Source organism: Ambystoma mexicanum, chromosome 3q (genome assembly GCF_040938575.1).
Source record: "Ambystoma mexicanum isolate Mex_15411 chromosome 3q, UKY_AmexF1_1, whole genome shotgun sequence".
Classification (NCBI taxonomy): domain Eukaryota; kingdom Metazoa; phylum Chordata; class Amphibia; order Caudata; family Ambystomatidae; genus Ambystoma; species Ambystoma mexicanum.
The window spans coordinates 494,084,131-494,110,369 of record NC_090926.1 but is presented as its reverse complement, the minus strand read 5'-3'; the positions used below and the strand labels follow the sequence as shown (position 1 = coordinate 494,110,369).

The following is a 26,239-nucleotide window of genomic DNA, read 5'->3' as shown; positions in this document are numbered from 1 at the left end:
CTTTACTATGCCGTGGATGAAAAAAGCCAAAACAGAAAAGATGGTCGCCGCCCACACAATGGCTTCGGGCCTCCGCACTCATCCCACCTCTACTGCAACCAGATTGGCTGGCCCAAGCAGGAAGGCTGTATCCCGTCAGGGTTCAAAGCTCTGATCCCTGCTCTGTTATCTCTTTGAAGGATACCAGGAACCAGCTACTATGCAGCAGCACCACCACTTGGGTCCCATGTCTTACTGTGCATGCCCAGCATCTCCAAGCCTCCTCAGCTGCCCCACCCAGTGTTCTGCCTACATCGCCTTCTGCATTACCGGTCATGTGCCTCTCCTCTACTGCGTGTAATCCAGCATGATGCTCTGATCCCATGATTTCTTCCATCTCAGTACTCGCATACGAGTTATCCGCACACGGCTGACGCCAACATTTGGTGCCTCTAATGCCACATCAATTGTGTCACTTGTTTCCAATAAAAGATATGCCACTGCAAGGCATACAATAATCAGTGTTGCATTTGCTATGTTATTCTGTAAATTTGCTAATCAAAAAACACTTGGAGCAAAGTTCGCCATTTAAGTTGCCCTCTTCAATGAAAGCACAGCTCGCCCTGCATTCCGCTCTTGCCCCCGGTGCTCTCTTCACCCTCTTCTCTGTTCATTTCAAGTGGTAATGGAGGGAAAGTGTACCAGTAATCATCTTCTCCACTTTTAGTGCCAAAGGCATGTATTCGAGTGCTAGACAAGAATATCTTTAACAAAATTACAAACCAGAAGTAATCAAGATGATACTTTTATTAAGCTTCCTATATCCTGTCTGGCAAAGACCAGTATGTCAACTATATCTTTTCAAAGACAGCCATTCAATTACATTCCTAAAATGAAAGTTGTTACATGATGCATAATTACAGTACTGATACTGTAAAATCAGTCATCTCCATGCTTTACAGTGAAGTTTAGTTAGCGTATCTGAATTTCATAGTGTCAACTATACTTCATTTTGTTGGGCAAGATGCATCATGTTGACTAGTGAACTTTCGAAAATGTACACGATCAAATGCTTTTGATGGCAAACCTAGTCCTGTAACATGCAGGTTGTATACTTCTGGCAACTGGTGCTCAAACCATACTCCTTGACATTCAATACTATCATCCTGTTATTTTATACCAGCTACCCTGAAAGTGAGATGACCACAAACATTTCCCCTAGTTTGGCTAGTTCTCTGCCTGCTACGAATCCACTCTGCTTAGTCTTTCTTTCCGCTTACATAATAAGTACACAAAGCGAATTAAATGCTCATGAAAATTATTGATCAAAAGTTCCATCCAGTCTGTACATCTACAGATCTACTGCAATACCAAACACGGTAGTTAGCCTCTAGAGCTCACTTTGATTGTATTATATATTACCAGCTGGCCAAACTTTCCAGAGCCTTCTGAGCTCTATTTGAGCCCATTCATGCAGCTAACCTTTTACATTTTACTGACACTCATCTAAGGCTCGCAAAGTCTTTTCGCACAGTCAAGTAGATTTTATGAAGGGCGAGTAGCATTAACATTTACTTTTTTTTTTTTTTTTACATTTACTGCAAACAAAGTGTCTGCATTGCTAGCCTCCGAGTAGCAGCAATATGTCAAACAAAGCAGGTTTGTAGTGACATGCACTATTTTACAGATATTTTAAATGCGTTTGTCTGCCGTTATGGATCAAATTAATTTCTCTTAGGTTGAAAATTTAAACTAAGTTACAATTTGCAAGGCCTTACTCCTCACACCAATATCCTATTTCAGTGGTATGCAAAACTGCAGTATTGTTGCTAATTTCATGTCTTTGGTACAAATAGCTTCTGGTGTCATTAACAATATTTTAACAAAATTGCTAATCAAATGGACCCGTTTGCAATTAGCAAACTGCTAATCATTTTTTAAAACTAATTTATGCCTTGCATTGTGCGTGCCTACGAGTTCCCAGCAACCACTTGTACCTTAGCTGTGTTGCATGACTCCACCAGTGTTCTTGATACTGTACCCTCTGCAACATTATCTGCTTCCCTAGACGCCTTCTCGCTCGGGTGAGCAGCCTGTATCCAATTATGGCTCACTTACTTTACCCAAACACCATTGCCAATGACGAGGTCCCTGTCTTTCTGCCCATCGCCTCCAATATTTGCACCACCATGCATTCCTGTAATGTACCTACACTGAATTGTACCCTACTTGCATTGCAACCTCCGGTTGATGAGAATGATGCCCCCAGTGCTGCTACGCCTGCCTCCACTAACATTTACTTTGCACGCTTCTGTGAGCTGCAGCTACCCAACCTGCCCTTACCAGCATGGACTGTCTCCACTAAGGTTATTGATGCTGCCCCAGGCGGCATGTCTACCCCATGACAGCCTTCCCCATTGCACACACCAGTAAGGTGTCTTCAGCTACCTGCACCCTTCCTAAAATGACTGAAGCAATAACTGCCTACGATGCAGCTCCACCGAGTTCCTCTGAATCCCAGGTCACAACACACTCGCACAAGCTGCCAGTTCTCAAAGCTGATACCACCAATCCCTAGGCTTTTATTGCAGATTTCTTGTGGCCCATACTCCTTTCCAAATTAAGTTTCTGTCCAGGCCTCCCCACACCCCCTGACCATCCAAAGACATGTGTCCTTACCCAGTGTCTTTCCTTTTGGAAAATAGCACCCCACGAGAGGGCCCACAGACAGAGCTCCATAACGCTGCGCTCTGACCGCCTATGTACATCACGGTCACTCTCCCTGAGGTGTATGCTTACACAAGCCCACCTATACCACCTCCCTCAGAGCCAATCACTCCTAGACAGAACCTTTGCACAAGATCCCAATACAATGACCCCCCCCCACCACAATCAAGCACGTTTACCATACTCGCACCAACCATACCTGCGACAACCAGCAAGGAAATCTTCAACATCCCTGGGTCAACTAGGCTTTGAGCTTGTACTAGTGCAGACAGACTACGGCACCTCAGTTACCACACCTACCCTCCTGAAACCACCACACGACAACTCCCAGAGAAGCACACGTTCATTCACCAGATCTCCATGCTCATCTGCATCACCCCCTCGACCCATCAAGCAGTCGCAACCTATACAAGTGCATACTTCTACACTGTCTCCCCCAGACCACCTCCAAACCTAAGCATCTTGTTTGTGCACATACGCCCACTCACTCACTGCCCACGCCGTGGACATTCATGACTGAATACTGGAAAATGACCTGGAACTACTCGCCATTACTAAAAACTGGTCTCATGAGGCACCAGCCCCTTCAGCATCCCTTGCCATTCTGAATGGCTACTCTTCCCTCGAACCCCACAACCAACCAAGGAGTTGTGATCATCTCCGAACCCACCCTCTACACACTAATCCCCACCTCCCTTATTGGGCAATGAACTCTGCTTGCTTAAATCAAAATCTGCCCCCAAACTACTATCAACATTGCACTCCTCCACCACCAACCTAATACCAACTCCCCAGATACAGACATTCCCCTTCTCTTACTGCTACTTAAACCTCTGACCAAGCTCATTCTACTGGGAGACTTCAATCTTGGTTTCAAGGACCCTTTCGACTTAAAGGCTACAGCTCTCATTTCCACACCTAGAGATTAACCTCACTCAAGTCATTACCACCCCCCACCCACTTTTCAGTCCACTCCAGCCCAGAGAAGCACTCGGGGCACCTACAGTAGCACCAACACAATAATGACCAAAGTTGTCACCAACAAGACTTTGTCAACTTCAGTATGTTACACCACCCCTACCAATAATGCCACATCTAGTTCCAGACCAACACCTTTCCCCATTACTATGCGCTTCATTTTGGGAATCAAGATTAAGCAAACTAGGAGCACCTCCCACCACCACTCTTGATTGTGGCTTGTAAACCTTATATTTGGACTAGCAAACGAAAGAGCCACTCCCAAGTAGTCCTGTTAAAAAAAAAAACCCCTCAGTCATCCCCATGCCACAACCTAATATCACAACATAATTCCGTGACTAGACAACGCACTCTGCATAGACATACATGGCCCCAGGTCATAGTCGCCCCACCCCCTAACTCCTCCACCAGAGCCCTCTCCCCAGCATTAAAGGTGCACTTCTCAATGTACGCTTACTTGGTGCCCATGCCATCAAGACCCACGACCTTATCTTTGATCAACAAGTAGATCAATTAGTTGTTACTGAAACTTGCCTGCACCAAGCCTCGGGGCTCTACTAGCACTGGCTATCCCACCAGGATTCAGCATCTTCAGGACTGAGCCTAAATGCATAGGGAGGTGGTGTGGCCATCATAACCAAAACCAGCCCTCAACTAAGATTTTGCCCACTTGATTCAAAAGAAAGCTACACTATCAAAATCACAACAGACCCTAAAACTACAACTAATATACTGGTTATCTACAGAGCAGCCAACAATAATATCCACCCGGAATCAGATATCCCACTTCTCCTTAAACCTCCCCTCAAACCAAACCCCAAATTCATAATTCTAGGGGACATCAACTAATAATGATAAAGACTTTAAAGCAAGAGCTTTTCACGCCTCCCTTACGGATATGAATTTCACCCAGTTAGTTAATGCCCTGGCTCATAAGGGCAGATTACTAGTTTGGATACTTACACTAAATGCTCATCTCAAGAGTCAATCACAGTCAATTGGACAGACCACCATCTTATTAGTTTTACACTAACCAGCGGAAACTCTACCCCACATCTAACACAATGGATACTATTGAAATAAGAAACATTTGGAACCCAACAGTAGACAGCCTCACCCCCTATTCTGAACTAAGCCCTTTCCACCAACACCCTTTCGAGTGCCAATCCCAGATGGCTTGCAGAAATATCACAATTGTCTTAAAACCACCATCGACTCCCTAGCCCTATTTGGAACTAAAACACGACATCCAGACAAACTCACATTTTTGGTTCAACAAAACTTGTGCTACTCGGGCATAATAAAAGATCCTTGGAACACAACCATAAATAATCTCACCACCGACTCCTCTAAAGCATTCCTAGAAGCAGACAAATCATACAAAGCAGCCATCATAGCACATAAAGCTAATACCGTGAACACCTGCATAAGTAATGCCTCCTCCAATTCCAAAGAGCTCTTTACAATACTCAGAAATGGAAAATCCCATCCACCACACTAGCAAAGCCTGGTGTACTACTATACATAAAGCTTTGGCATCAAAAATACAATTGCTCAAAGGCAAAATCTCCTCCAAAAGAAAGTTTAGCTAATAAACCCCCCCCCCCTACGCCACCAATTCTAGACAGAATCAGTGAAAACGCAAACACCCAATTCAAATTCACTCCAGTAATCCAAGACCAAGTGCTAGACACCATCTCCAAGTCAAAACCTTCCAACTGCAAAGGAGACGGCTTCCCAGCACAGCTAGTCAAATGGTGTGCTCCTATGCTTACTCCCATCACTAAATTTGTTATTGCCTCCTTCAGCACAAACACCATCCCTACTAGCATCAAAGAAGCCTGGATGCCCCCCCCCCCGCCTCTCCTAAAAAACCTCCCTGGACCAAACACTTCCCACGAAACTACCGCCCCAGAACCACTGTCCACTTCCTGTGGAAAATAATTTATTCACAAATACAATGATGCCTCAAACAAAACCTTCTAGGAGCTAAAATCCTGGCTTTCGACCCAATTGCACCAAAACGGCACTTCTGGACGTTAAAATCCATATGACTTCATAAGAGACGCTGGCAAACTCTGAATCTTCCTATTACTAGATTTGTCCACCGCTTTCAACCTAGTGTACCATGACAAACTATGCTCCATATTTGCAAACTATTTTCTATTCTCGCATGAAGCCACCCTCTGGGTCAAATCCTTCCTTGCAGATAGCACATCCAGAGTCACCATTGGTAAGAAGCTGCTGACCCTATCCCATTACCGCTAGGAGTACCACAAGGTTCCCGTTTGTCACCCACCCGCTACAACGCTTACACCAAGTTGCTATTCGCTGCTTTGGATGCCATGGGTGTCATCTACACAAATTTCACCAATTACACCCAGATCCTCATCCCCATCACTGGCAACTATGATCAGTATATAATCACGATTAACAAAATATATGCGATAATTCAAAACTGGATGGCTATCAATATCCCAAGATTCAACGATCAGAAGACAGATTCTCATTGGGGGCTCCCCAGCCAAAATTAATGCCCTCCACTCGGACTTATCAATCACCATTGATGGAACCCCTATTTCAGTCCTAGAGCAGGTTAAAACTCTAGGTGTCCACCTAGATGCAAACGTAATGACCAAACATGTGAACGCCCCATCATTGGCCACCTCTTACACATCTAAACTAATTACCTGAAGTCGCCACGCCCCAAAACTGTACTATCCTAGCCCAGGCTCTCATTTTATCGAAGTTAGACTATTGTAATGTACTACCCCTAGGTACTTCGAACGCACGCCAATTTGGCCAAACTACAACTGTTGCAAAACAAAGCACTGCAAGCAGCCCTTGGAATAAAAAAATATCTGACCACCTTTCTACTATTAGGAGGGAAGCCCATTGGCTACCTGTCAAAGCCAGAATCATTCAAAACTGTCACCCATAAATGTCTCGCCAAGAAGGCCCCTACATTCATCAATAATACCATCACCTTGAATAACACCACAGGATCGCCGAGATCGAATAATGCAAATCTTTGTCCCAAGTTACAAATGTTCCAAAGCAGGGGGAAGAAGTTTCAGTAATGGCTCCAAAACTCTGGAACACCGTGGCACTACACGATAGAAATTAGCCATCCCACCAGTGTTTTAAGAAGCCACTAAAAACGTGTTATTCAACAAATTCTAGCCCGATGCCAATCCTCCTTTCCTTACTACTTCAAACACAGATATATGTACCCTCCATCTCTCCAGTAGCTACTCTGACCTTGCTGAACTATTGCTCGCTAGCCAACTTTGTATGTGTACTATGATGTACTTTTGTGAAATATATTGTCAATCCTATTGTATCTATATAATCAAGAGGTCTAACTATGCAGTCACCTCCGGGTTTGGGCGTATAATAAATGCAATAAAGGCTGAATCCTTGACTGATCCTGAACCTTGTCATCTCAATTGACTCATTACCTTGGTCTGGCCAATCCCCGATTCCCCCTCCCCCGCCCCACTTCACCCTCACTCACAAAGCAAATACAGCCCATAGAGGCACTTCCTCACACCCCCCGACCCCGCATTATGGCTAGACACACCCACATGCACTGGGCTCAGTGTGTGAAGTAAATAAGCAAAATGAGGTTGCTGGAGAGGAACAGTTTCTCAGCTGAGCTCCTGAGAGATAACGTGCACAGGAACATTCCCCATTCTCAATTGTGTCTAGACCACTAATAAGCGAATGGCAATACTTCAGTGACAGGGGGGGGGAAAATCCTCATGCCGCATTATTGCATCTGTAGTAAGGTTCCTCAATAGATGGTACCAAACATTAAAAACCTTGAAAAAAGCACTGTACAGCATCATGGAGCCTGCAGTAAAGTTTCAAAGTGCAAGACAAGCAACAGTAAGAATCGGTAGGTTTGAACTGCTGAGCTATATCCTGGAGTCTTTAGTGAGATGTACCAAGGCCACAATATAAAACAGATAATGTGAATAGAAGAAACCTGCATTCAACTGGTGACCTAAAGAAAAGGTCACCAACTGCACACTGACGAATCCCTGGATATCGTCACTTCTCCCCTATGGAGAGCCCCTTCCCATGAGGCCAGAGGTGATACCACTACCAAATAGTCCCCCTGGGGATGGTACTCCGCAGGTGGATCACATGGGGAGGGAAGCCCCCTATAGGATTAGTAACTACCTAGGGAGAACAGTACCCCATGGCCCACTTTACCTTAATTCACATTACCTTAACCCACCTTACTCACCAACCCCCTACAACACCATCCATAGTGTATCCTTAAAACCAGTAAGGTAGGAAGTACTGGGATGAGGCAGTGTGGGCTCCTCAAGAAGAAAGCAACCAATTCACTGGAGTCCACGAGATTAGTGCTGGGATGAAGTGCAGACGCATAAGGAGCACCTCTATAAACCATGCTGAGCAGCCTAGTCTATCCGGACTTCCTATTGGCAAAAGGCACAGAAGAGGGGAAATTCAAACATGGAGAGATCCTCCATGGAGGAACCGGAGTTGCATGGCCTGCGGTCAGGTGACGAACAAATCAGTCAAGGATGGGACTCCAACTCATCGGCAGAGACGTTCCAGAGACTACCACTGTGGTTGGGCTGTGCCTGGAAGCAGGACGAGGAAGCGCCATCTGGTCGAGATCTGGAGAGCATGGTCTACCTGGGAACCAGCACCCGAAAGCAAGAAGCTACTACAGAGATCTGACAGAGGAGGAGATACCAGACAGGGGCGAGATACCCAGAAGCAGCCAAGGGAGACCGTGGGGCTTACTGAAACCCTGAGGGACCATATTGCAGTAGGACGTGTCTGGGACCCACACCCAATAAGCAGAGGCATCCAGTGTGGTCATCTTTAAAGGCAGTCCTAGGCAGACAGACCAGGGGGGGGGGTGCTTAGACCACAAGCGAGAGACAGAAACCAAAGGGGCCCGGGACCCAAGAGAAAAAAAAAAAAAAAAAAAAAAAAAACCAATACCACAGGGGTCTGGGACCTGAACAAAAAAAAAAAAAAAAAAAAAAAAAATGGCAGGATAGTGAACCGGGTACAACTGAGAATTAAGAAGAGCTGAGAATAGATTGGATCCTCACCAAATAACGAACTGCCTCCAAAACCACAGTACCTGGCAGGATAGTGAACCAGGTGGGCTGTTCCAAAGTAAACCACTGCCACAGCCATTCATCGAGGAAAGGGTAACTTAAAAATGTGACATGAGAAGCTACACAAAAGGAATACCAAGTAACCCCTTCAGCACCCTATTGTAAAATGGTGTGTGCTGGGTCTAGAAAGTTACAAATCTAAGTAAGGTCAATTTCACTTTACTGCTCTGGGGAACAGTAGTTCATCCCAGAGAAGGTATTTAAACCTTGGGGGAAATCTGAAAGACTTCCCTGTGCCACTACACTGAAGGTGCTGTGTGACACAATGTAAAAGATGCCAATGGAGTTTGTCAGACTCCACAATCAGAAGAAACAGATTAAAATCACATTAAAACTAGAGTGGGGAAAAAGGGTCTCGCACTCTCCAGGTTAAATTCAAGTCCTCAAAATCCATCAAAGTTGCTGGGGGTCTCTAATGTAGAGAGTAATTGGCACATTTCTGAGAATTCTCCCTAACATTCCCTCATTAAAACTCCGCTTGTCATCATGGTGGTTGTCCAAATGAACAGAAAGTCCAGTTCTGTCCAAAACTACCCTACTACTATATACACAAACCTAGAACACCAGCAGAATGCCTGCTCCTGATTCACTGGTATCCACACTAGTGATTGTGTTTCTCATGTTCCACAAGGATGTGGAATACTGGGAGGATAACACCCGCCTCCAGGTCCAATGGTGAAGCCATTTGCCCTAGTTTCTGAATCAGCAAATTTGTCTTGGGCGTTCAGGAGCATGAGACTTCTCCTGGTTCACTTGACATTTGATGTCCATATTTCTGAACAGTTGTTATCAGTTTTGTGTTATCAGTTTTGTACTTCTCTCCAGCATTTTCCAGAGTAACTGTTTCCTAATCTAAATAGTACAGTAGTGGGGGGTATTTTGGAATATCAACCATCAATGTCCTGCGCTAGATAAGCAGAGGTGGCAGCTGAACAGTGGAGTAACGAAGTGATAGACCCCCTACTCCGGTAAGTATAAGTAAGTATATAGGGCTCAGGAGGAACCCTGCTCCACTTTAGATCAAGCGCCATACAATAAAGACAGTACAAGAGATTATCAGATTTTCATGAAGTATATTTTCACAGACGGTTGCCCTATAGAGACACGTGTTTCGGCGAATCACTCGCCTTTTTCAATCAGGGCTGATTAGTGAGACAGAGATCAAAAGGAGGGGAAACGGGGAGGATTGTTAGGAGTAATAAAGAAAACATCAAAAAAGGGGAGAAAAAGCAAAAGGAACAAATCATTAGATTTTATATGTATGCAAATTATATTTGTATCGGTATCTTTAAAATACGGAGAAGTTGCTTACCTAATTGGTGAAAGATAAAGTTCACTTATTCAAATGGTAAATTTCATGGGATCAATCCCGCCTGTTAAAGAATTATACCCAATCGTGAGCATACTCATTTGGCATATTAGCTAAACGTTGGTCTGTTGTTAGCGAGCACTGTGCACCAAAAGAATAATTTCAAAATGCGTTGTACATTATTTTATCATGTTATTTGGTTCAAAAACTAAACGTACTCAGTAGTCAAACTTGGCTAATCAATAGTAAGGGAATGTTATTTTCCTTACAACGCGTAGTTCACGTGCATTTCGTGTCATATTGTTTATGGTGCACTAAAGCGCAGGCACGAATACATTTGGAAAGCAAATTAGTGTCACAGTGAAGGGTTTATGGCTTACCTCACAAGAGGTGGTCTCCTTCACAAGCGTCGGCGTCTGGAAGCGAGCACAGACACCGCGCTTTGCATCGGTAATAAAACTAACGTCGCCATAGTGACGGCAGTCCTTCTACCCTTTCGGATATTAGTCGAAAAGCAGAGCGCCATCTTGTAGATGTGTCAAAGTTACGGGTTTTGCTTTTTGTGCGAATAGAGTCGGAAAATATCCAATATGTAAATAGGTAATTATGTTTGCGAGAACTTTCTCCATGTTAATGGAGAGGTTTTTTGTGTTGAATAGCATTCAGAAAATGAAATTGCAATAGTATTTGCATTCATTTTAGATTATAGACATAAAGCTCGAGCATCAATAGAGTTACCGTAGATAAAAACCTGTTACTAATAGGTTTTATGTTATATGTGAGGTGTTAAATTTTCACTTGTATGTTAATGTATATATATCGAAGCAGCAAGCAAAAAGAGACTATTTGTGGTGTTAAATAGTAGGGACAAGTTGCAATCAAATAGATATTCAGTATTAAGGTCATCAAAAATATCTAAACTTCAATTCAAAAATTTCATTCAAAGAAACATAAGTTTCATTAGTTCAAAGAAAAACTCCCATCTCATTGTCTGAGTACTGTTTCCTAATCTACTTTGAGGTTTAACCACGTTTGGATGAAATCTACAGTGTGGAAAATTGTTCCCATGGCTTACTTCACTTTGCTCACTGTTACAAGAAATATTGCAGTGAGGGTCATTACTCCTGAGTTTGTCATCGTTGCCAGAATTGGAGATGAGGGAGATAATTCCTGAGGCTTTGATAGTCTTTACAACAAAGATTGCTTGTTCCACTTAGCTGCTACTTGGATGTATTGCAAGGAGGGGGACCCGTCCTAAGTTTTAGTTCAGTTTGGTTACTCTTCTAACAGCTACTGGGATGAGGGAGACCCCCTTTCAAAGCTTTCCTCACTTTGACCACAGGGATCACTCCTGATTTCTAGAATTGGATTGGCTGATATTTCTGATACGAGGGAGGTTACTCCTGATGCTTTGATCAGCTTACTAACAATTACTCGATCTCCCCCAAGCTTCTTCCGGGTCCACCGTGGTTCCGGTTACCTCCTTTCTTTCTGTGACATTGGGAACACTCTTCTGCATCAGCCGTTATGCCTGGGCTTTCCTCGCTTCGCTCTACCCCTCTTGGGTTCTGCAGTGCCTCCGGTTCACCAGTATCAGCGTTAAATGATCTACCTGTACACCTTTGCTGAGGTCATACTGTAATACTGTATCGAATTATCATTTCTGCGTTGGTTGTGCCTCCTAGTTCCGGAGGCTCCCTTTGACCTTCTATCCACTACCTCTCAACAGAGTACCTTGCATCTCCATCCGGCGTCTTGGTAGCCAGGTTTGAGTCTTCATGCTGGCTTCTCTTTGGTTTCCCTGATTCCGTTGCCGATAGTCCCTTATTTTTATGGTCAGTAGCTGGGTCCTTCCCAGCACAATGTCAAGTGCCTTGTCTGTATCAATGATGCAATCTTCAGGCTTCCTTTGGGCTACCTCTTCCTCAGTACTTGGTATCGCATGAAAGATTAGTAACTGACAATCTTCACAATATTTCCATAAAACAATGAATTTGGTTTTGTTGAAAGAAAAGTAGTGGTACTGTCAGAGGCAGAGTCACCATCTCCATGGTAACATCCCTACTGCCCGTCAGATCCGCCTACTTTTTACCCCCCCCCCCCCCTTTGGGGGGGCGAGAATATCAGGTAGCAGCCTTGCCTCACAGGGGGGGAGGGCTCACTCAAGCAGAGATGTGATAACTTCGGTGGTATCCATTTGGAGAGAGGATTTGTGCTTCTGAAGCTCCAGAGTCCCATCACAAGTGCAAGTCTAACGGGCGGTGATCGTTCCTGGTGCTGATCAAAAAGGTGCCAAAACCACACACTGGCGCAGGAGTAAATTCTTTGCTGGCGAGTCCTTCTCTCGACCACTGCTGCTGGAGCCTATTTAGGGTCCCACCTTTTTGTCACCACAACCAAGTACTAGGAAACTGGTTTGCAGCTGTGCATCCAGCTGCATCTTCACACTCTTGGTACTGTGGGACTCTTGAGCTAATTGGGTTACTTCCTTTTTCTTGCAGTGCAGTTTGAGTCTTCACCCTATTCCACTCGCCCCGGCCTACCAGCTTGTGCCCCTACAGGAAGGCTTTTCCTATGCACCTGTATCTTTTACAAAGCACTACTAACTTGCTACATACCTGTACTAAGATTTATCAGAACTGTTACTTTCCTCTTAACTTTGGCTATGCTGGTTCCCCTACAGCAAATCTTCCGTTCCTGCTGAGTTTGGCATTGTTGCTCTCCAAAACTTGAACTGAATAACAACTTTCTGGTTTGGGAAAGACAGACTGCTTCATCCTTACAAAGAATTGTTAGTGTTGCTTACACCTGTTAAATGTTTTACATTCTTGACATAAGAAAATAATTGGAGTTAATTCAAATAAGTGCTTTTATTTCCCTGACCGAAGTCACTTCATTTGTGCATAGAAAAATGCATGATATTTACTCACCTGCTTTATTTTTTCTTATTATCCTGATGTACGTTTGGATCTTGCTAGTTGATACACACCAGCCAATTCGAAACTAAAAAAATACTGTAACTTTTTTCGATATAACTTAGGTTTCTTTGGGTCTGTTCTGATTTCTCTGTGCGGATTAAAAACTCACATTCCTCCTCTTAAGATAGTCTGGTTGCTTTGCCACTATAACAACCTTGGATAGTGTAGGCCTATATTAGAAGTTAGGGATCTGAAACAAGGGCTCCTATAGAGTCCAATCCCAATTGGACTTTAGAAAAACGTATCCTCCTTTATGTGGTAGCACAATACAGTGGTTCAGTTGATCAATTTTGTCTGCAAAGTTGAAAATTACTTGAAATGCCCTGATACCGACAAGATTAAGATGAAGTGGTGCTTTTTGTATCCTGTGACATAATTGAGCCGTTTGGCACTCTTGTATCCAATTAGAAGAGACTAGGTTTCAAAGCACCACTGATCACCCGGTGTTAAACAGTCATGGGTTTCTTTTGAGGTCTACTTTTGTCATTTTGATTGTGTAGTCTCAACATATTGCTACTCGCCCTTCATTTTTCATATGAGCCTCACTCCAGGTTCAAGAGTACATAACCTCTTGTTTCTCTGAAGCTATTGTGGGAAGGTGTAGGAGACTGACACAGGCATGCTTTTTGGCTATAGACATTTATTGGTGAGAAAACACGGTCTGACCTTGGTGGGGGCGTGGGGGAAGTTTGCGTGGGGGTGTATTTTCCCTGCATCGACTAAATATGAAGCAATCTTGTCAGAGTAAAGCAAAGAGTCCAGCAGACTGTACAAAAACATATTTCCAACCCTTACACTATAAACTGAACAAAGGAAAGGGGTGGTATTCTTGATCCAGAAGAATTACTTTCCTCTCCTGGATGATAGACTAAAGCTCACTTCTGGGTGATACAAATTAAATTGTTAAAAACACCATTGTGTGTTTTTACCGCGGGCTGCGTTTGCAGCCATGGGAAAGCACCCATGGGTGCCATTTAGGACAAAATGGCCTCAGTCTTTTTTCGCCATTTCTTTGTGGAAAGGTCATTGAGATTTACTCTGCGTACCAAACCAGGTTTGGTCCCTTTTTCATTTTGCCTTTGGCAGGATTCACAAGTGAAGCCCGCCTCTGGCTCCAGGACTCCATGTGCTTAGTCTCCTAGGAGACAGGAATGCACTCTGGCGATTGGCCGGCTGGCTGTCGAGCAAGGACAGCCACTCTGCTAGATGGCTGACTGCTAGGCTGGAATGAATGGGAGAAACCTGCATAAAAAAAGGAGAGGCTTTTTGGCTTGGAAGGCAGAGTTGACCACTGGACTAAGGAATACGAAGAACTTGAAGAGGACGCCTGCTGCATCTCCTGGACAATTGGTTTGTCCGGTGAAGCCCTGCTGCTGTGCTGAAATTCCAAAATTCATATCGACACAGAAGCCCTGCAAGGACGACTTCTCCCTTTGAGTGGTGGGACCAATCAACTCCAAAGTAAGCCGCCTGGACACGCTCTGAGTGGGTTGAAATTCTACTGCAGTTGCTGCTGGAACCAAATAGCCAGGGAGAGGAACACCAGACCGTGTGCGTTGCTTTTAGACTGGCCTCCAGACTCCCAGGAAGCAGGACTGACCGAGCCTGAGCCCCCCCGCCCCCCCTTCAACAAAGTGCAGGACACCAGATGCAAGGAAAGCCCATCTCTACAGACAGGAACCATGGTGGTGCTATTTGCGGCAGACACGAGGAGCTGAAACACCAAAGTGACACTTGTTAAGATTGCCGGTTGTGGTCGGTGAGCGTCCCCTTACAGTGCAGCAGTCCCAGACATCCTCCCTCTTGTCCCTAGGACTGAGGCCCAGGAATGCAGAGCTGTGCAGTAACAGAAGTCATCTGCTGCATTTTTCTTCAACCTAAAGGTACTGTAAAGTCAGAACTTGCCTCTCGGGCTTCCTTGCTTGTCCTCAGAGCCTTGTCTCGGTTGCACTTATAGAAAAGGATCTGAACAAATATCAATCCGCGCATAGTGTGATTACATCAAATCTTGAACATGCACAATGTCAATTACTGAAACTTTTTGGTTGATGCCTGAAAATTTCAAAATACAGCAATACATATTGCATGAACCCGCAGGTGAGAATTGCCTAATGAATTTGAAACTAAGCAACTGGCTAGCAATTAGACTTGAAAACTATCTTACATTGTCATAGTAACAGCTCCTACAGAGACACAAGTTAAACTGCACACCTTTTCTGCCTCTTTCAAGAATCGTGTATTAAACAAAATTATGTTATATAACAGTGCAAACATTTTAAATTTATTTTTATTCTAACTTTGGGAAATTATAAATTCATCTTGTGTTTTGACTGTCTAGGAGTATAAAGAACAGAAAAAAAGTATCTGAATTTATACAAATGAAACATTGCGATTTAACCCTCGTGAGGAACCAATAGTGATGGGTAAACACGCGTTGAGGGTATCAAAACAAATTACTTTCATTTATGGAAAAATTGGGTGAAAATCTTTCTTAAATAATTGTGCGCTTGACTCTAGTGACTAACTTCTTTAACTTTGTAATTTTGACATTCATCAGTCTGAATAATACTAGTCACTTCTATAGCAGCACAATATCAACACGCTGACCAACGTTTACATCTAAAGAAAAAGGTCCAGCTCGCCACCAAAAGTTTGAGACTGCAAATTGATTATTTTGCGCTTATAGTGCTGCTTGCAGTTTCTCTACCTCACAAGCATAATCAGTTTGTGGCCCTACTTTGATTTCTTCTATTCTACAAATACTTTTTAAACATTGTGAAAGACTTTCTACTTACCTGCAAGATGTGCTTCTTCACCTTGACTTTTGCTAACTTAACATTGGCTGGCCTGGTTCCCTGAATGACTCCTCTCCCTTGCTTGCTTATGTGTTTGATCTTCCTTCCAAGAAAGGAAGGACTGACTTTGCATTGGGGGTCATTTTGAAAGTTCTTACCTGCTTAATTAAGAACAACTGTGTGAATACTTGTTTTATTCCGAGCTCTTTTCTTGAACACTCCCTCTTATGGATATTCTAAATGCAACAGTGATATATTATGTCAACAGCACCCAAGGGCATAGGTAGTGCCTGTATGCCATCCCACATAGGTATTTGCCGATTAAGAAAACTAAGTGTATTTTCTGGAGTGCATTTGTGGGTTGCTTTATATTGCTCCCTTCTGAAGGCTTATTCAGACAAAAATTATTAACGGTTTACTCAAGAAACCTGTGTAAGAGTTAATTTGAATACTTCTCACTGTGAATCTTTGTAGCGCCCCTACAGCTCACATCGACTCCTCGAGATAAGCCTAGCTACTCGACCACACTACCAACCTGTGTAGTACAGACTACTACCAAAGGTTGAGTTCCTATTGCCAGGTCAGGGTTGTTTTAGTGCACCCAAAGGGTACTGAATACAATCTTGCCTAACAGGGAAGAATAGGGAAAGTTAAGCCTTTTTGCCGATTGTATAATAAGTTACTTACCTGTAACTGCATAGGTGTGGCATGGATTCACATGCTCATGAATACATAGCAATACATACATAACCATGGGAGGTGGCAGGGCTCAACATAAGCAATTACTATTACCTCCTCACCAGGCTCACCTTCAAACAGCCAACCCTGGAATCCCAATCGACACTTGAATTTCGTGAATGTGTGCGTAGACCTCCACCGGCAGCCCTGCAGATGTCTAGCAGCGGCACACCAGGCAGGAACGCAGTCGTAGCAGCAATCGCTCTGGTAGAATGGGCTCGGACGGCCAGGCAGTGGTCAGTTTGGCAACCGGTGACAATGAGCGATACAGCCGGAGAGCCACCTGGAGATAGGAGCCTTGGACAAGGCCATCCCCATGGTTCACAGGAGCAGAGTTCACAAAAAGCTGAGAAGTCTTCCGGAAACTTTGTGCGAGCCACATTAAATGTCAGCGTTTGAGCCACATCCAGAGAGTGCAAAGTCCTCTCAGACGGCGACAAAGCAGTCAGAAAAAACCCTGCACACACCAAGGGTATGTTGAGATGAAATTCCAAAGGAAACCTGGGCATGAAAGAGGGGTACGTCTGTAGTACCACCCTCATCTTGTGGAAAGTCAAATAGGGCCGCTTACAGGTCAGGGCATGAAAGGAACTTGAGGGTAGCTTGATGCATAGGCTCGAAGGGTGTCCCGCCCCCCCCCCCCCTCCATGAGCCTAGTCAGCACTACGTTAAGGTCCCACTCTGGGGCAGGCACTTTCACTTGATGAACTCCTTCACTAGACGGTATGACCAAAGTGAAGAACACTGAGGTGTGCGCCAGCCCCGACTTAGCCAGGGACAACAAGCATGGAAGGACTTCGGGGCTGGACCCTCAGAGGGGTAATCTTCTGTGACCGTTGCAAAATGCTTCCATTTGTGCCTGTAGCACTTCAGACAATGCCCTGGCAAGGCCCTCCCTACAGTCCGCTGGCAGCTTGTACTCACCAAAATCTAATGCTGCAGGAGCCAGGCCTTCAGGTTCAGCAATCCTGGGTCTTGGTGCAGGATTGCGCCTCCTTCCCATGTGAGCAGATCCACGAACACTGGTCGCTTGACTGGAAGTGCCGCTGACATGCTGAGAAGGTCTCGGTACCAGATCTGCCTTGGCCATGCTGGTGCAGCGAGGATCATCCTGCACCAACGCCATCTAAGTTGACTGATGAGTCATAGTAGTAGAGGCAACGGAGGGAACGCGTACAGGAACATGCCCTCCCACGGGAAGGAGAATGCGTCCCCATGCTCCCCTGGCTGGGGGAAAAACTGCTGGCGAACCTCTGGCACTTTGTGTTAGTAGATGTCGCAAATGGATCAATCTGGGGTCTGCCCCACCTGAGGAAGCAGCTGTGCACTTGATCCTGCCGAAGCTCCCACTCATAAGAGCGCAGCTCCCTGATGAGTCGGTGACTGTTCTTTACTACCGCAAGGTGAAAGTGAACTAAAACATCCACTGGGCAACAGCCCAGTGCCACAGCTCCTGCGCCTCTGGAGAACGCTGGGGACCTGGTGCCCCCCTACTTCCAGATGTAAAACATGGTGATATCGCCTGTGAATAACAACCACTTTGCCCTTAAAGAGACAGAAGAAATTTCTTGAGGGCCCAAAACACTACTCGCAGCTCCAGGATGATGTAGTGGAGCTGCTTCGCCTACGGCAGCCCCAGGCCTCTGGCGTGGAGCCGTCCAGTTTGGGCTCCCTATCCCTCCAGGGAAGCGTTTGTGGTGACTGTCTCCTTGTATGGGGGGCCTCTGGAAATCCATGCCCCTGGCGTTGTTGAAGCGCACTCCCCACCACCTTATCGCTTGACGGAACTCCTTGTTGAGCACACTGTCTTTGAAGCTTCCCTGACACCTGGATCACACGGGCATCCAGGAATTCCTGAAGTGGTCACATCCGCAACCTGCAGAACCTGATCAGGTATATAAACATCATGCCGAGCAGCGACTTGATGGTCCTCACCATGGCGATCTTAAGTGTCAACAGCCGCTGCACCTTGCCCAAAATGGCAGCTATCCCCTCCTCCGAGGGGGCAGGCAGGACACCATGTTGAGCCTGGCCCCCAGGAATAGCGCGTCCTGCGATGGAAGCAAGCAGGACTTTGCATAGTTCACTGAGAAACCCATATCTGTCAGCAGCCGGACGGTACTCTGATTGACGGCGATGTCCCTTGACTTGGCACGGATGAGTGAGTCGAAGTTTGGGTACACATGTATTCCCTGTAGGCGCAGGTGGGCTGCCAGCGGAGCCAGGAACATAGTAAAGACTCAGGTACCGACTTAAGTTCAAAAGGGGAGAGCCTTGAACGGGTAGTGTATCCACTGTATGACAAAGCGCAGGAACTTGCAATGTTTTTTGTTAATGGGGACGTGGAAGTAAGAGTCCCTAGATCCAACGGCGACAGGAAGTCTCCCTCCTCCAGTTGGCAGAGCATGTGCTGCAATGTGACCATCCTGAACTTATTTGTTCAGTAGTCGTAGATCGAGAATGGGCCCCCAACCCCCGGTCGTCTTTTTTACTAAAACGTATCTGGAGTAAGCTCCAGAACCCCAGTGTCGCTTCAGAACCAGCTCGATCGCCACTTTTTAAAAAAAAAAAAAAAAAAAAAAAAAAAAAAAAAACTCATTTTTTAACATGGTCCGAACCTCCAGCAGCTGAGAGATGTATTTTTCCTGCCGGGCCACCAGTGGTATTCGCTTCCTGGGTTGTGGAACGGCAGGGCTGGAAGTAAGAACATTCCTCCACCAAAAAACCCTTGGAAGATCTGTCCAACTTCCCTCCTGAGGAACGCATGCCCAAGGCACCGGCCACCTGCGTCGGTCTTGATGTCCTGAAGGGATTCATCGACAACCTTTCCGAAGAGACCGTCTCCAAATGGCATGTCCAGGACCCTCATCTGATCCTCTTGCCTATAGTTGGTGCCCTTCAGCCAGCCACGACAGAGGCAAATACCATTTCCTATATGGCGAAACCTTGTGTCCGCAATGTCCAGGGCCACAGTGATGGCGCTGTCCGACGCCACCTCGCCTTCATAAGGGTCTCCATCACCTCGACCAGTTTGTCCTCTGGGAGGAAATCCAGTATCGGGGCCATCTTATATCACAACTCCCGGTCGTACCTGGCCAGGATAGCTAAATCGTTTGCACCGTCGTCTAGTAGATGACTTTTCTACCCACGGTGTCCAACTTATTCCCCTCGCCATCCAGTTGGACAGAGGCGGAGGACGACTGGTTGATTACTTCAGAGTCCGGTGATGGCTGTGACCGCAGATACTGGTGCAGACTCCGGAACCCAGTATTTCTTTTCAAGCCGGGGCTGAGGCAGCGTTTTCCAAGTGGTGCCATACCCTCATCCTAGATGTTGTCCACGAGGGGCGCCACCAGAATGGTCTTCCTTTTTACCTCCCGGTGTTGATAAAAGGAAGCCCTCCTTCGTCTCTTCCAGCGTGATTTGGAAGAGTTCCGATGCTGAGGCGATCAAGAAGAGAAGGAACCCACTTTGTGGTGGGGCTTCTCTCCGCCACCAAGGGAGAAACCCTTGGTGGCGGAGAGAAGCTGCTGGTGTCTGTCCCTGTATTTCTAGAGAGGGTGGTGGGGGCACTGGCGGCTGGTGCATAGGCCGCCTCTTCCTTTTCTTAACCATGGTGGTAGCCCTGGTGCCAACGGAGTAGTCACTGATGGGGGTCAGTGGTGATGTATTTTGCCGACACCAGCATGTGAAGGGTTGATAGAATGTCATGCTACAGATCTCTGGGAGGTGCCTGAGGAGTAGGGTCCCTGCCGCCGACATCATGGTTGCATCTGGCGGCTACCTCACCAACGTTCCCGTCATCCAATGTCTTCCAGGATGGTGTAGACGAACCCTCGTCCTCCAAGTCGGAAGAAGCAATCTCTGTGCCTTAGAGTTCCTCCACCCCCAAACCCCCCCCCACCCCCAACCACATTTTGGGTCCTGAGCGGTCAGTCTCGGGCTAAGGGACGACATCCTCTTTTCCGGGGTCCTTTCTGCTGGTTTGGCTGAAACACCATGCCTGGGAGGAAGAGCCACCCTGGCCGCCGCAGGGGCACCCTCGACCGGGTCAGCCCCCATCACCTTCGAAATGGTGGCCGCCACCAGCTCGATAGTTTAGGACGATTTAGCCTCCATCACCTGGGCCTTCATGGGCAGGTCAGACACCTTGTCCTGTTTGGCCTTCTCCTGCAGCTTCCCTGGGGTAGCTGACTTTTTTTGACGAAGAACTGGAGTGATGGCTGGAGACTGAGGCTGCTGGAGATGAGCACACCCTGGTTGTCGCAGGACCCGCTTGCACAGCAAACCCAGATTGAACATTACTCGCAGCGCTTGGCCTGGTCTTGGGACCCCACGGATGGAGCACCCTCAAAGGACTTCGAAGCCTGCTCTGGCTGGATCCAGATGAGGCATGCCCCTGTGAACCACATGGTGCACGGGCCTTGGCTTTGAGCCATGCCACCAGTCTGATATCAAATCCTTCATAGTGCACTTGAAAAAGCCCCGACAGATTTCACAATCCTCCTCCTTGTGCGTTGGATGAAGACCATAAAGGCACTGGGTATGCTTGTCCTCCATGAAAACATTCTGCAAACCGCAGCTGATGCAGAGCTAAAGGCTTCATCCTTCTCCTCTGACATGGTCCGGCATGCGGTCTAGGATGGCCTTCTGGAAACTTCGAAGAACCTATTATAAACGGAAGATACTGAAAAACTGATATCGAAAAAAAATTGTATTTTCCTAGCAAGAAGCGCGGCAAAAAACACAAAGCCCTAAGAGAAAAACAAGGACTCCCAAACGTTTGACGTGTGGTAAAAATCTGAAGATGGATACCAGAGTAAGGGAGAGGGCAATCATTGGCTGGGGCAGTACGACCCAGAACTCAGTAATTGATTTATAGGAGAAGGACAGTTCATAAACGAAAGTACTGAGGATTCATGAGCGTGTGAATTCATGCCAGAGAAAGAAGCGTTCATACCACCCCACTCCTTTGTCCGACTCTTTCCTCCAGCACGCCACATCACCCGGTCTCAATCAGAAAAAGCCAGGAGGGGGGGGGGTTGAGATAAAGTATTACCAGTGCCACAAGCCTAGTTCGACTAAGCAAGCCTTGGGCCTACCAAAGTCGGAAAGTAAGACTATCCAAACGGGAACATTTTTATTTTCTAATTACGGATGGGCATAGATCTGAGGAACCCATTACATTTAATAAAGCCCTGAGAACGGGGTAAACCAATATCTATTTGGACTAGCCGATATCCATCACTGACAAAACATTAGGGTTCAAGGAATGAAACAGGTGGGCATCACCTACATTTCTGCAATGTAAAAGTACAACAAAAATACGTATGTACCAAGGAGCACTACAGATTGGCCCATGGCACCTCGGGTAATGAATACAGTTTGGAGACCCAGAAAGAATATTTCTAGAGAGCTGCAAGCTCACATTCATGCAGAAACAATTCAAGCATAACCATGAATTTTCAAGATAGTGCAGTAAACAAATGAGGTCAACTCGATGTCAGATATTTAATGTGCACATTCCAGAGAGCAAACAGTATTATCTGCCAATGCATTTTTAGAAATGTGTAATCAGGGCAAACTATGTACACCGATGGCCTTAAAAATGCAGAAATGCCACATTGAACCATTTACACCTGCTGACCGCAACAGAAAAGTGTCATGCAAATCTAAAAGAAAGCCATTAACAGCTAGTCTCGGAACTATACCTGACTTTGTTCCTCCATGTTGGATTTTGCAAGCTTCAGTGCATTTTGAAACTTCACTTCTTCATTTCTCATTTGCATACGTATGTCCTAATGTAAAACAATGCACACCAAATTACACGAACAAGCGAACAAGTTGCAAACATTGGCAAGCTGAGAACCTAGTATGGCTCACACTACCCACCACCATTCCAAAATATATGCTACAGAGGTCTCACCTGAATTTGCTCCTGAGCTTCTGCAAGATATGCATGAAGAGTCTTATTTTCTCCACGCAACTCCTTTATCAAAGCTAGATCAAGCAAAAAGGAAAAATAAAGACATTAAGTCATGTGAACCATGCAGTACAATAAAACAGCCTTTGTTTGTAATTGCATTCTTCCAGCACATAGTCACAAGTAGTTTCCTGTGTAGGTTAGTGTTACGAAGGATCTCTTTCCCGCCATATGGACCTGTAATCTTTTGCTTTTCAACAGTGTTACTTTTTGAAGGGATGTAAAGACTTCTACTTGTCTTATGATCATTTGTTATGGAGAAACTGATGCGTCGTTCAGACCATCAGTACTTGGAAACCGTTTCAGTGTCCCTTTTCTACATTGCACACGGAGCAATGAGGATACTTGTGCATCATCCTAGCTTTCTACACTTGGGATTTTTCGTTCCTTTTATATGTGTCTAAAGACAAGCTGGTGGCAGCAGATTTATGGTTAGCGTGGACATTAACTTTTACAGTGTACAGCTACAAAATGTGGCTGGTGCCCTAAAATGGCCGTGCCTCAAATTGCTGCTCGTCTTTGGGCCATATATTGTAGTTTGGCTTTATTCCTGCCTTGCCAGGTCAGGAAATCCCATACAAAGTCATGCACTTACCACGGAAAGCTGCTGCTTTCACAAGCTAGTGAATCCTTTGTGTGCGGCTCAGAAAGGGGGAGGGAGTACAAGGGGGGCAAGGGAGACTGTCTGGTCCCATTCTACATCCGTGGTGCCAGAGTCCAGGTGGGGTATCAAATGTGTGGTATCAAATGTGAGGTGCCCCACAAACTTTATTTGTAGGCATTGAGATAAGTAGAAGATCAACAACTATACAAAACAATCTCGTCTGCCACACTATTTCCATTTAGATCACTAAATACAATTACTCAGTACATTACAAAATGTTCATTTACTCGTACTCGTGACCAACATCAGAATAAGTTGAATTGCCATACCTACATAACTAAACTTACATGCAAACTTTAGACCAGTCTCATTACTGGTCCACACACGTCACCCAAAAGAGTAAAGCAAAGACTATCCAAATCGGAATATCATCCAATTCATTGTTTTGTATAGTAACAGTAACAGTAGAAAACCTGGTTCTATGTAATTTCATTGAAGTACTTTTTTTGCTGGGTTTTTCACTGCAGATTTTCCACAAAATAACTATCGGATTTTAGTTATGTGGGGGTTCCCCCCTGAAACACCCCATCCACTTTTATATGATCCCGAACACCCACACACCAAATATATATTATTCCAACCCCCCCTAAAAAAAAAATTCAATGAGTTTATTCATCAAAAGATTAGCGGTAAAAAAACAATGCGAAAACTCATCCCGCGATGAAATTACGTTATACCGAAAAACCTAATACACAATTAATCATGAAGAGAACCTGCAATTAACTAACAGGATATAATTCTTGATACAGTTCTTCATCTAGTGCAATCTATTGCCAAGTGACTTGGCAATAGATTGCACCCCTTTTTTGGTGAAGTGTATGGACTGGTGCAGTCGCGCTAGTTACATTTTAGTAGTCTTTAACCATCAAGTGCTCAGCACTACGTTTGCAGTGCTGTGGACGAGATCTCACATCCTTGTAAGCACTTATCTTTGCAGGGGCAGATTCTTGCTGCTTCCCTGGGGGGTACGACTGATGTCACCCCAGGGAAACAGCAAGGGCCACTAGGAATATGATCTTGGGGGTGCAGAAGGGGGGGGGAGGGGTAGCAGGCCAATCAGCCCCGCCTCACCAGAAAATTCCAACGGTATGGCATAATGTTTTGCCTTCCTTGGGGGCAAATTGGTGCAGGAAGGCAAAAGCATTACACTTCACATATAGTGGAACACTTGGGGGTATCAGGGCCCCCCTCCGTTTCACCCATTGCCTGCAGTACACCCGGCCATCCTGGATCTCTGGCAGAGCCACTTTAGAGTTTTTTTCCTCTGAGTAGGGATGGAGACTCAGTCAGGGGTTCCTGGGACAGTCGCTGGGCTGAGAGGTGGTCGACCCAAGTTCGAGGCAGACACCCAGGGCTGGGGAGAGCACCCCCGGTCGTCCTAGAGCTCTGGCTGGGCTGCATTAGTTTTTCCCTTGGGGGAAAGGATGGGGACCCTGCAGGGACTGCCGCATGACTTTGTGATGGTCGACCCTTTCCCTCTTTTTCTTCTGCCCAGTTAGGTGCACCCACACGTGAGGTACCGTTTTTGTCAGGACACCTGTGGGAACGTATGTTGCCAGCGTGTTTATGGTTTTCTGGTGGCACATTTCTGAAAATGGTGTTTTTTTTCCACTACATTTTGGACTTTGCGCAAGTCAGACCTCTTTAGATTCCCATGGGTGTCTGCTCAGAAGTGAATTGGGTTCCCAGTTTTCCTTGATAGCTGTGACACCCCATTCCCAAATCTATGGGCTGTCCACAAGACAAAATACAGTACAAATTTGATCTTCCCATGCCCTTTGGTGTACCAGTGGTTAAGCCTTTTCCATTTGCGCCCAGGTAAGTGCACCCACACATGTGATGTACCATTTTCATTGGGACACCTGTAGTACTGTGGTAAGATAGGACATTTGTTATCTTGGTTTGGATATTTTCTTACATTTCCTATATTACACAACCCTTTCATTCCCAAATGTGACCTACATTTAGTCGCTGCATCAGGCACTGTACGCTTTTGTAATCTGAGCAAGTCACCTATCCTTCAAAAGGTCTGCATGTGCTCTTCAAAATAAATGTATCCCTGCCATTCTTCAACACATGAGTTTATTTTCAAATGCCAAGTACATCTGTTTAGGCCGTCCGCATAAACATCCTGTGCACCATGGCTCCGTTTTTGGCTCATGGTATTGCTCGTTTTGGGACACATGAAAAATGTGTGATTTACCAACTAGAATAATCGGGGTAATGTAGCAATAGGGGTGTCACGGTATTAGTTTTATGGCAGTACGATAACCTTCTTGCCAAATGACGGTATATCATGGTTATCACAGTATAGCAGGTGGAGTTTAAAGGATAGTTCCGGGACTTTTTTTTTTTATTGTCCCTACGGGTCGGCCATGTGTTTGTAAGCATAAATCGGTAGATCGTAGGAAACTTTCCTATGGACCTTACCCGACTTTTCGCCCATTATCGCACTCGAAATCAGCCTCCATTTTGTGATAATCCTATCATTTCGCCGCATCGACCTGGCTCACCTGCCTTTGCGGCACTAAATCAAATCCCCCGCCCCTGAGCCTGACATCAGCAGACGCGTACTGCCCATTTCAAGCACGTCTCGTGTCAACAATCGCTGCGCCTCAGCTATTGACGTGTTGCCATGGAAATGGCAGGACGCCTCTTTCCCCAATAAGTATAAACAGACCGTTTCACAACATACAGCAGCAGATTTTCGATTCCATTACTCTCTCTGTGTTACTTTGAGTATTCTGTGACTCGTTTCAGTGCTCTGGTCAGCTACCTTCACCGCTTGTAGCCCGTGTGAACACCTGTACCATCTCTGTAAATTATTTTACTATCTTTACCGCACAATGGCCACAATAATGCCGTATATGTACGAGCCCGAGTACACCGAGGAGGAACTACTGGAAAGGCAAGCACG

General features: G+C 45.6%; 1 protein-coding gene across 3 annotated transcripts in view; it reads right to left on the bottom strand.

The window, feature by feature from the left end:
- HMMR (hyaluronan mediated motility receptor) overlaps positions 1–26,239 on the bottom strand; it is a 630,884-nt gene that overhangs the window by 451,368 nt on the left and 153,277 nt on the right. For all 3 annotated transcript variants that reach the window (XM_069654282.1, XM_069654284.1, XM_069654283.1), the window contains exons 9-10: positions 22,602–22,675; positions 22,387–22,473 (exon numbers count right to left, since the gene is read on the bottom strand). In XM_069654282.1, the coding sequence (XP_069510383.1) occupies positions 22,387–22,473; positions 22,602–22,675 (161 nt within the window). The remainder of the gene's footprint in view (positions 1–22,386; positions 22,474–22,601; positions 22,676–26,239) is intronic.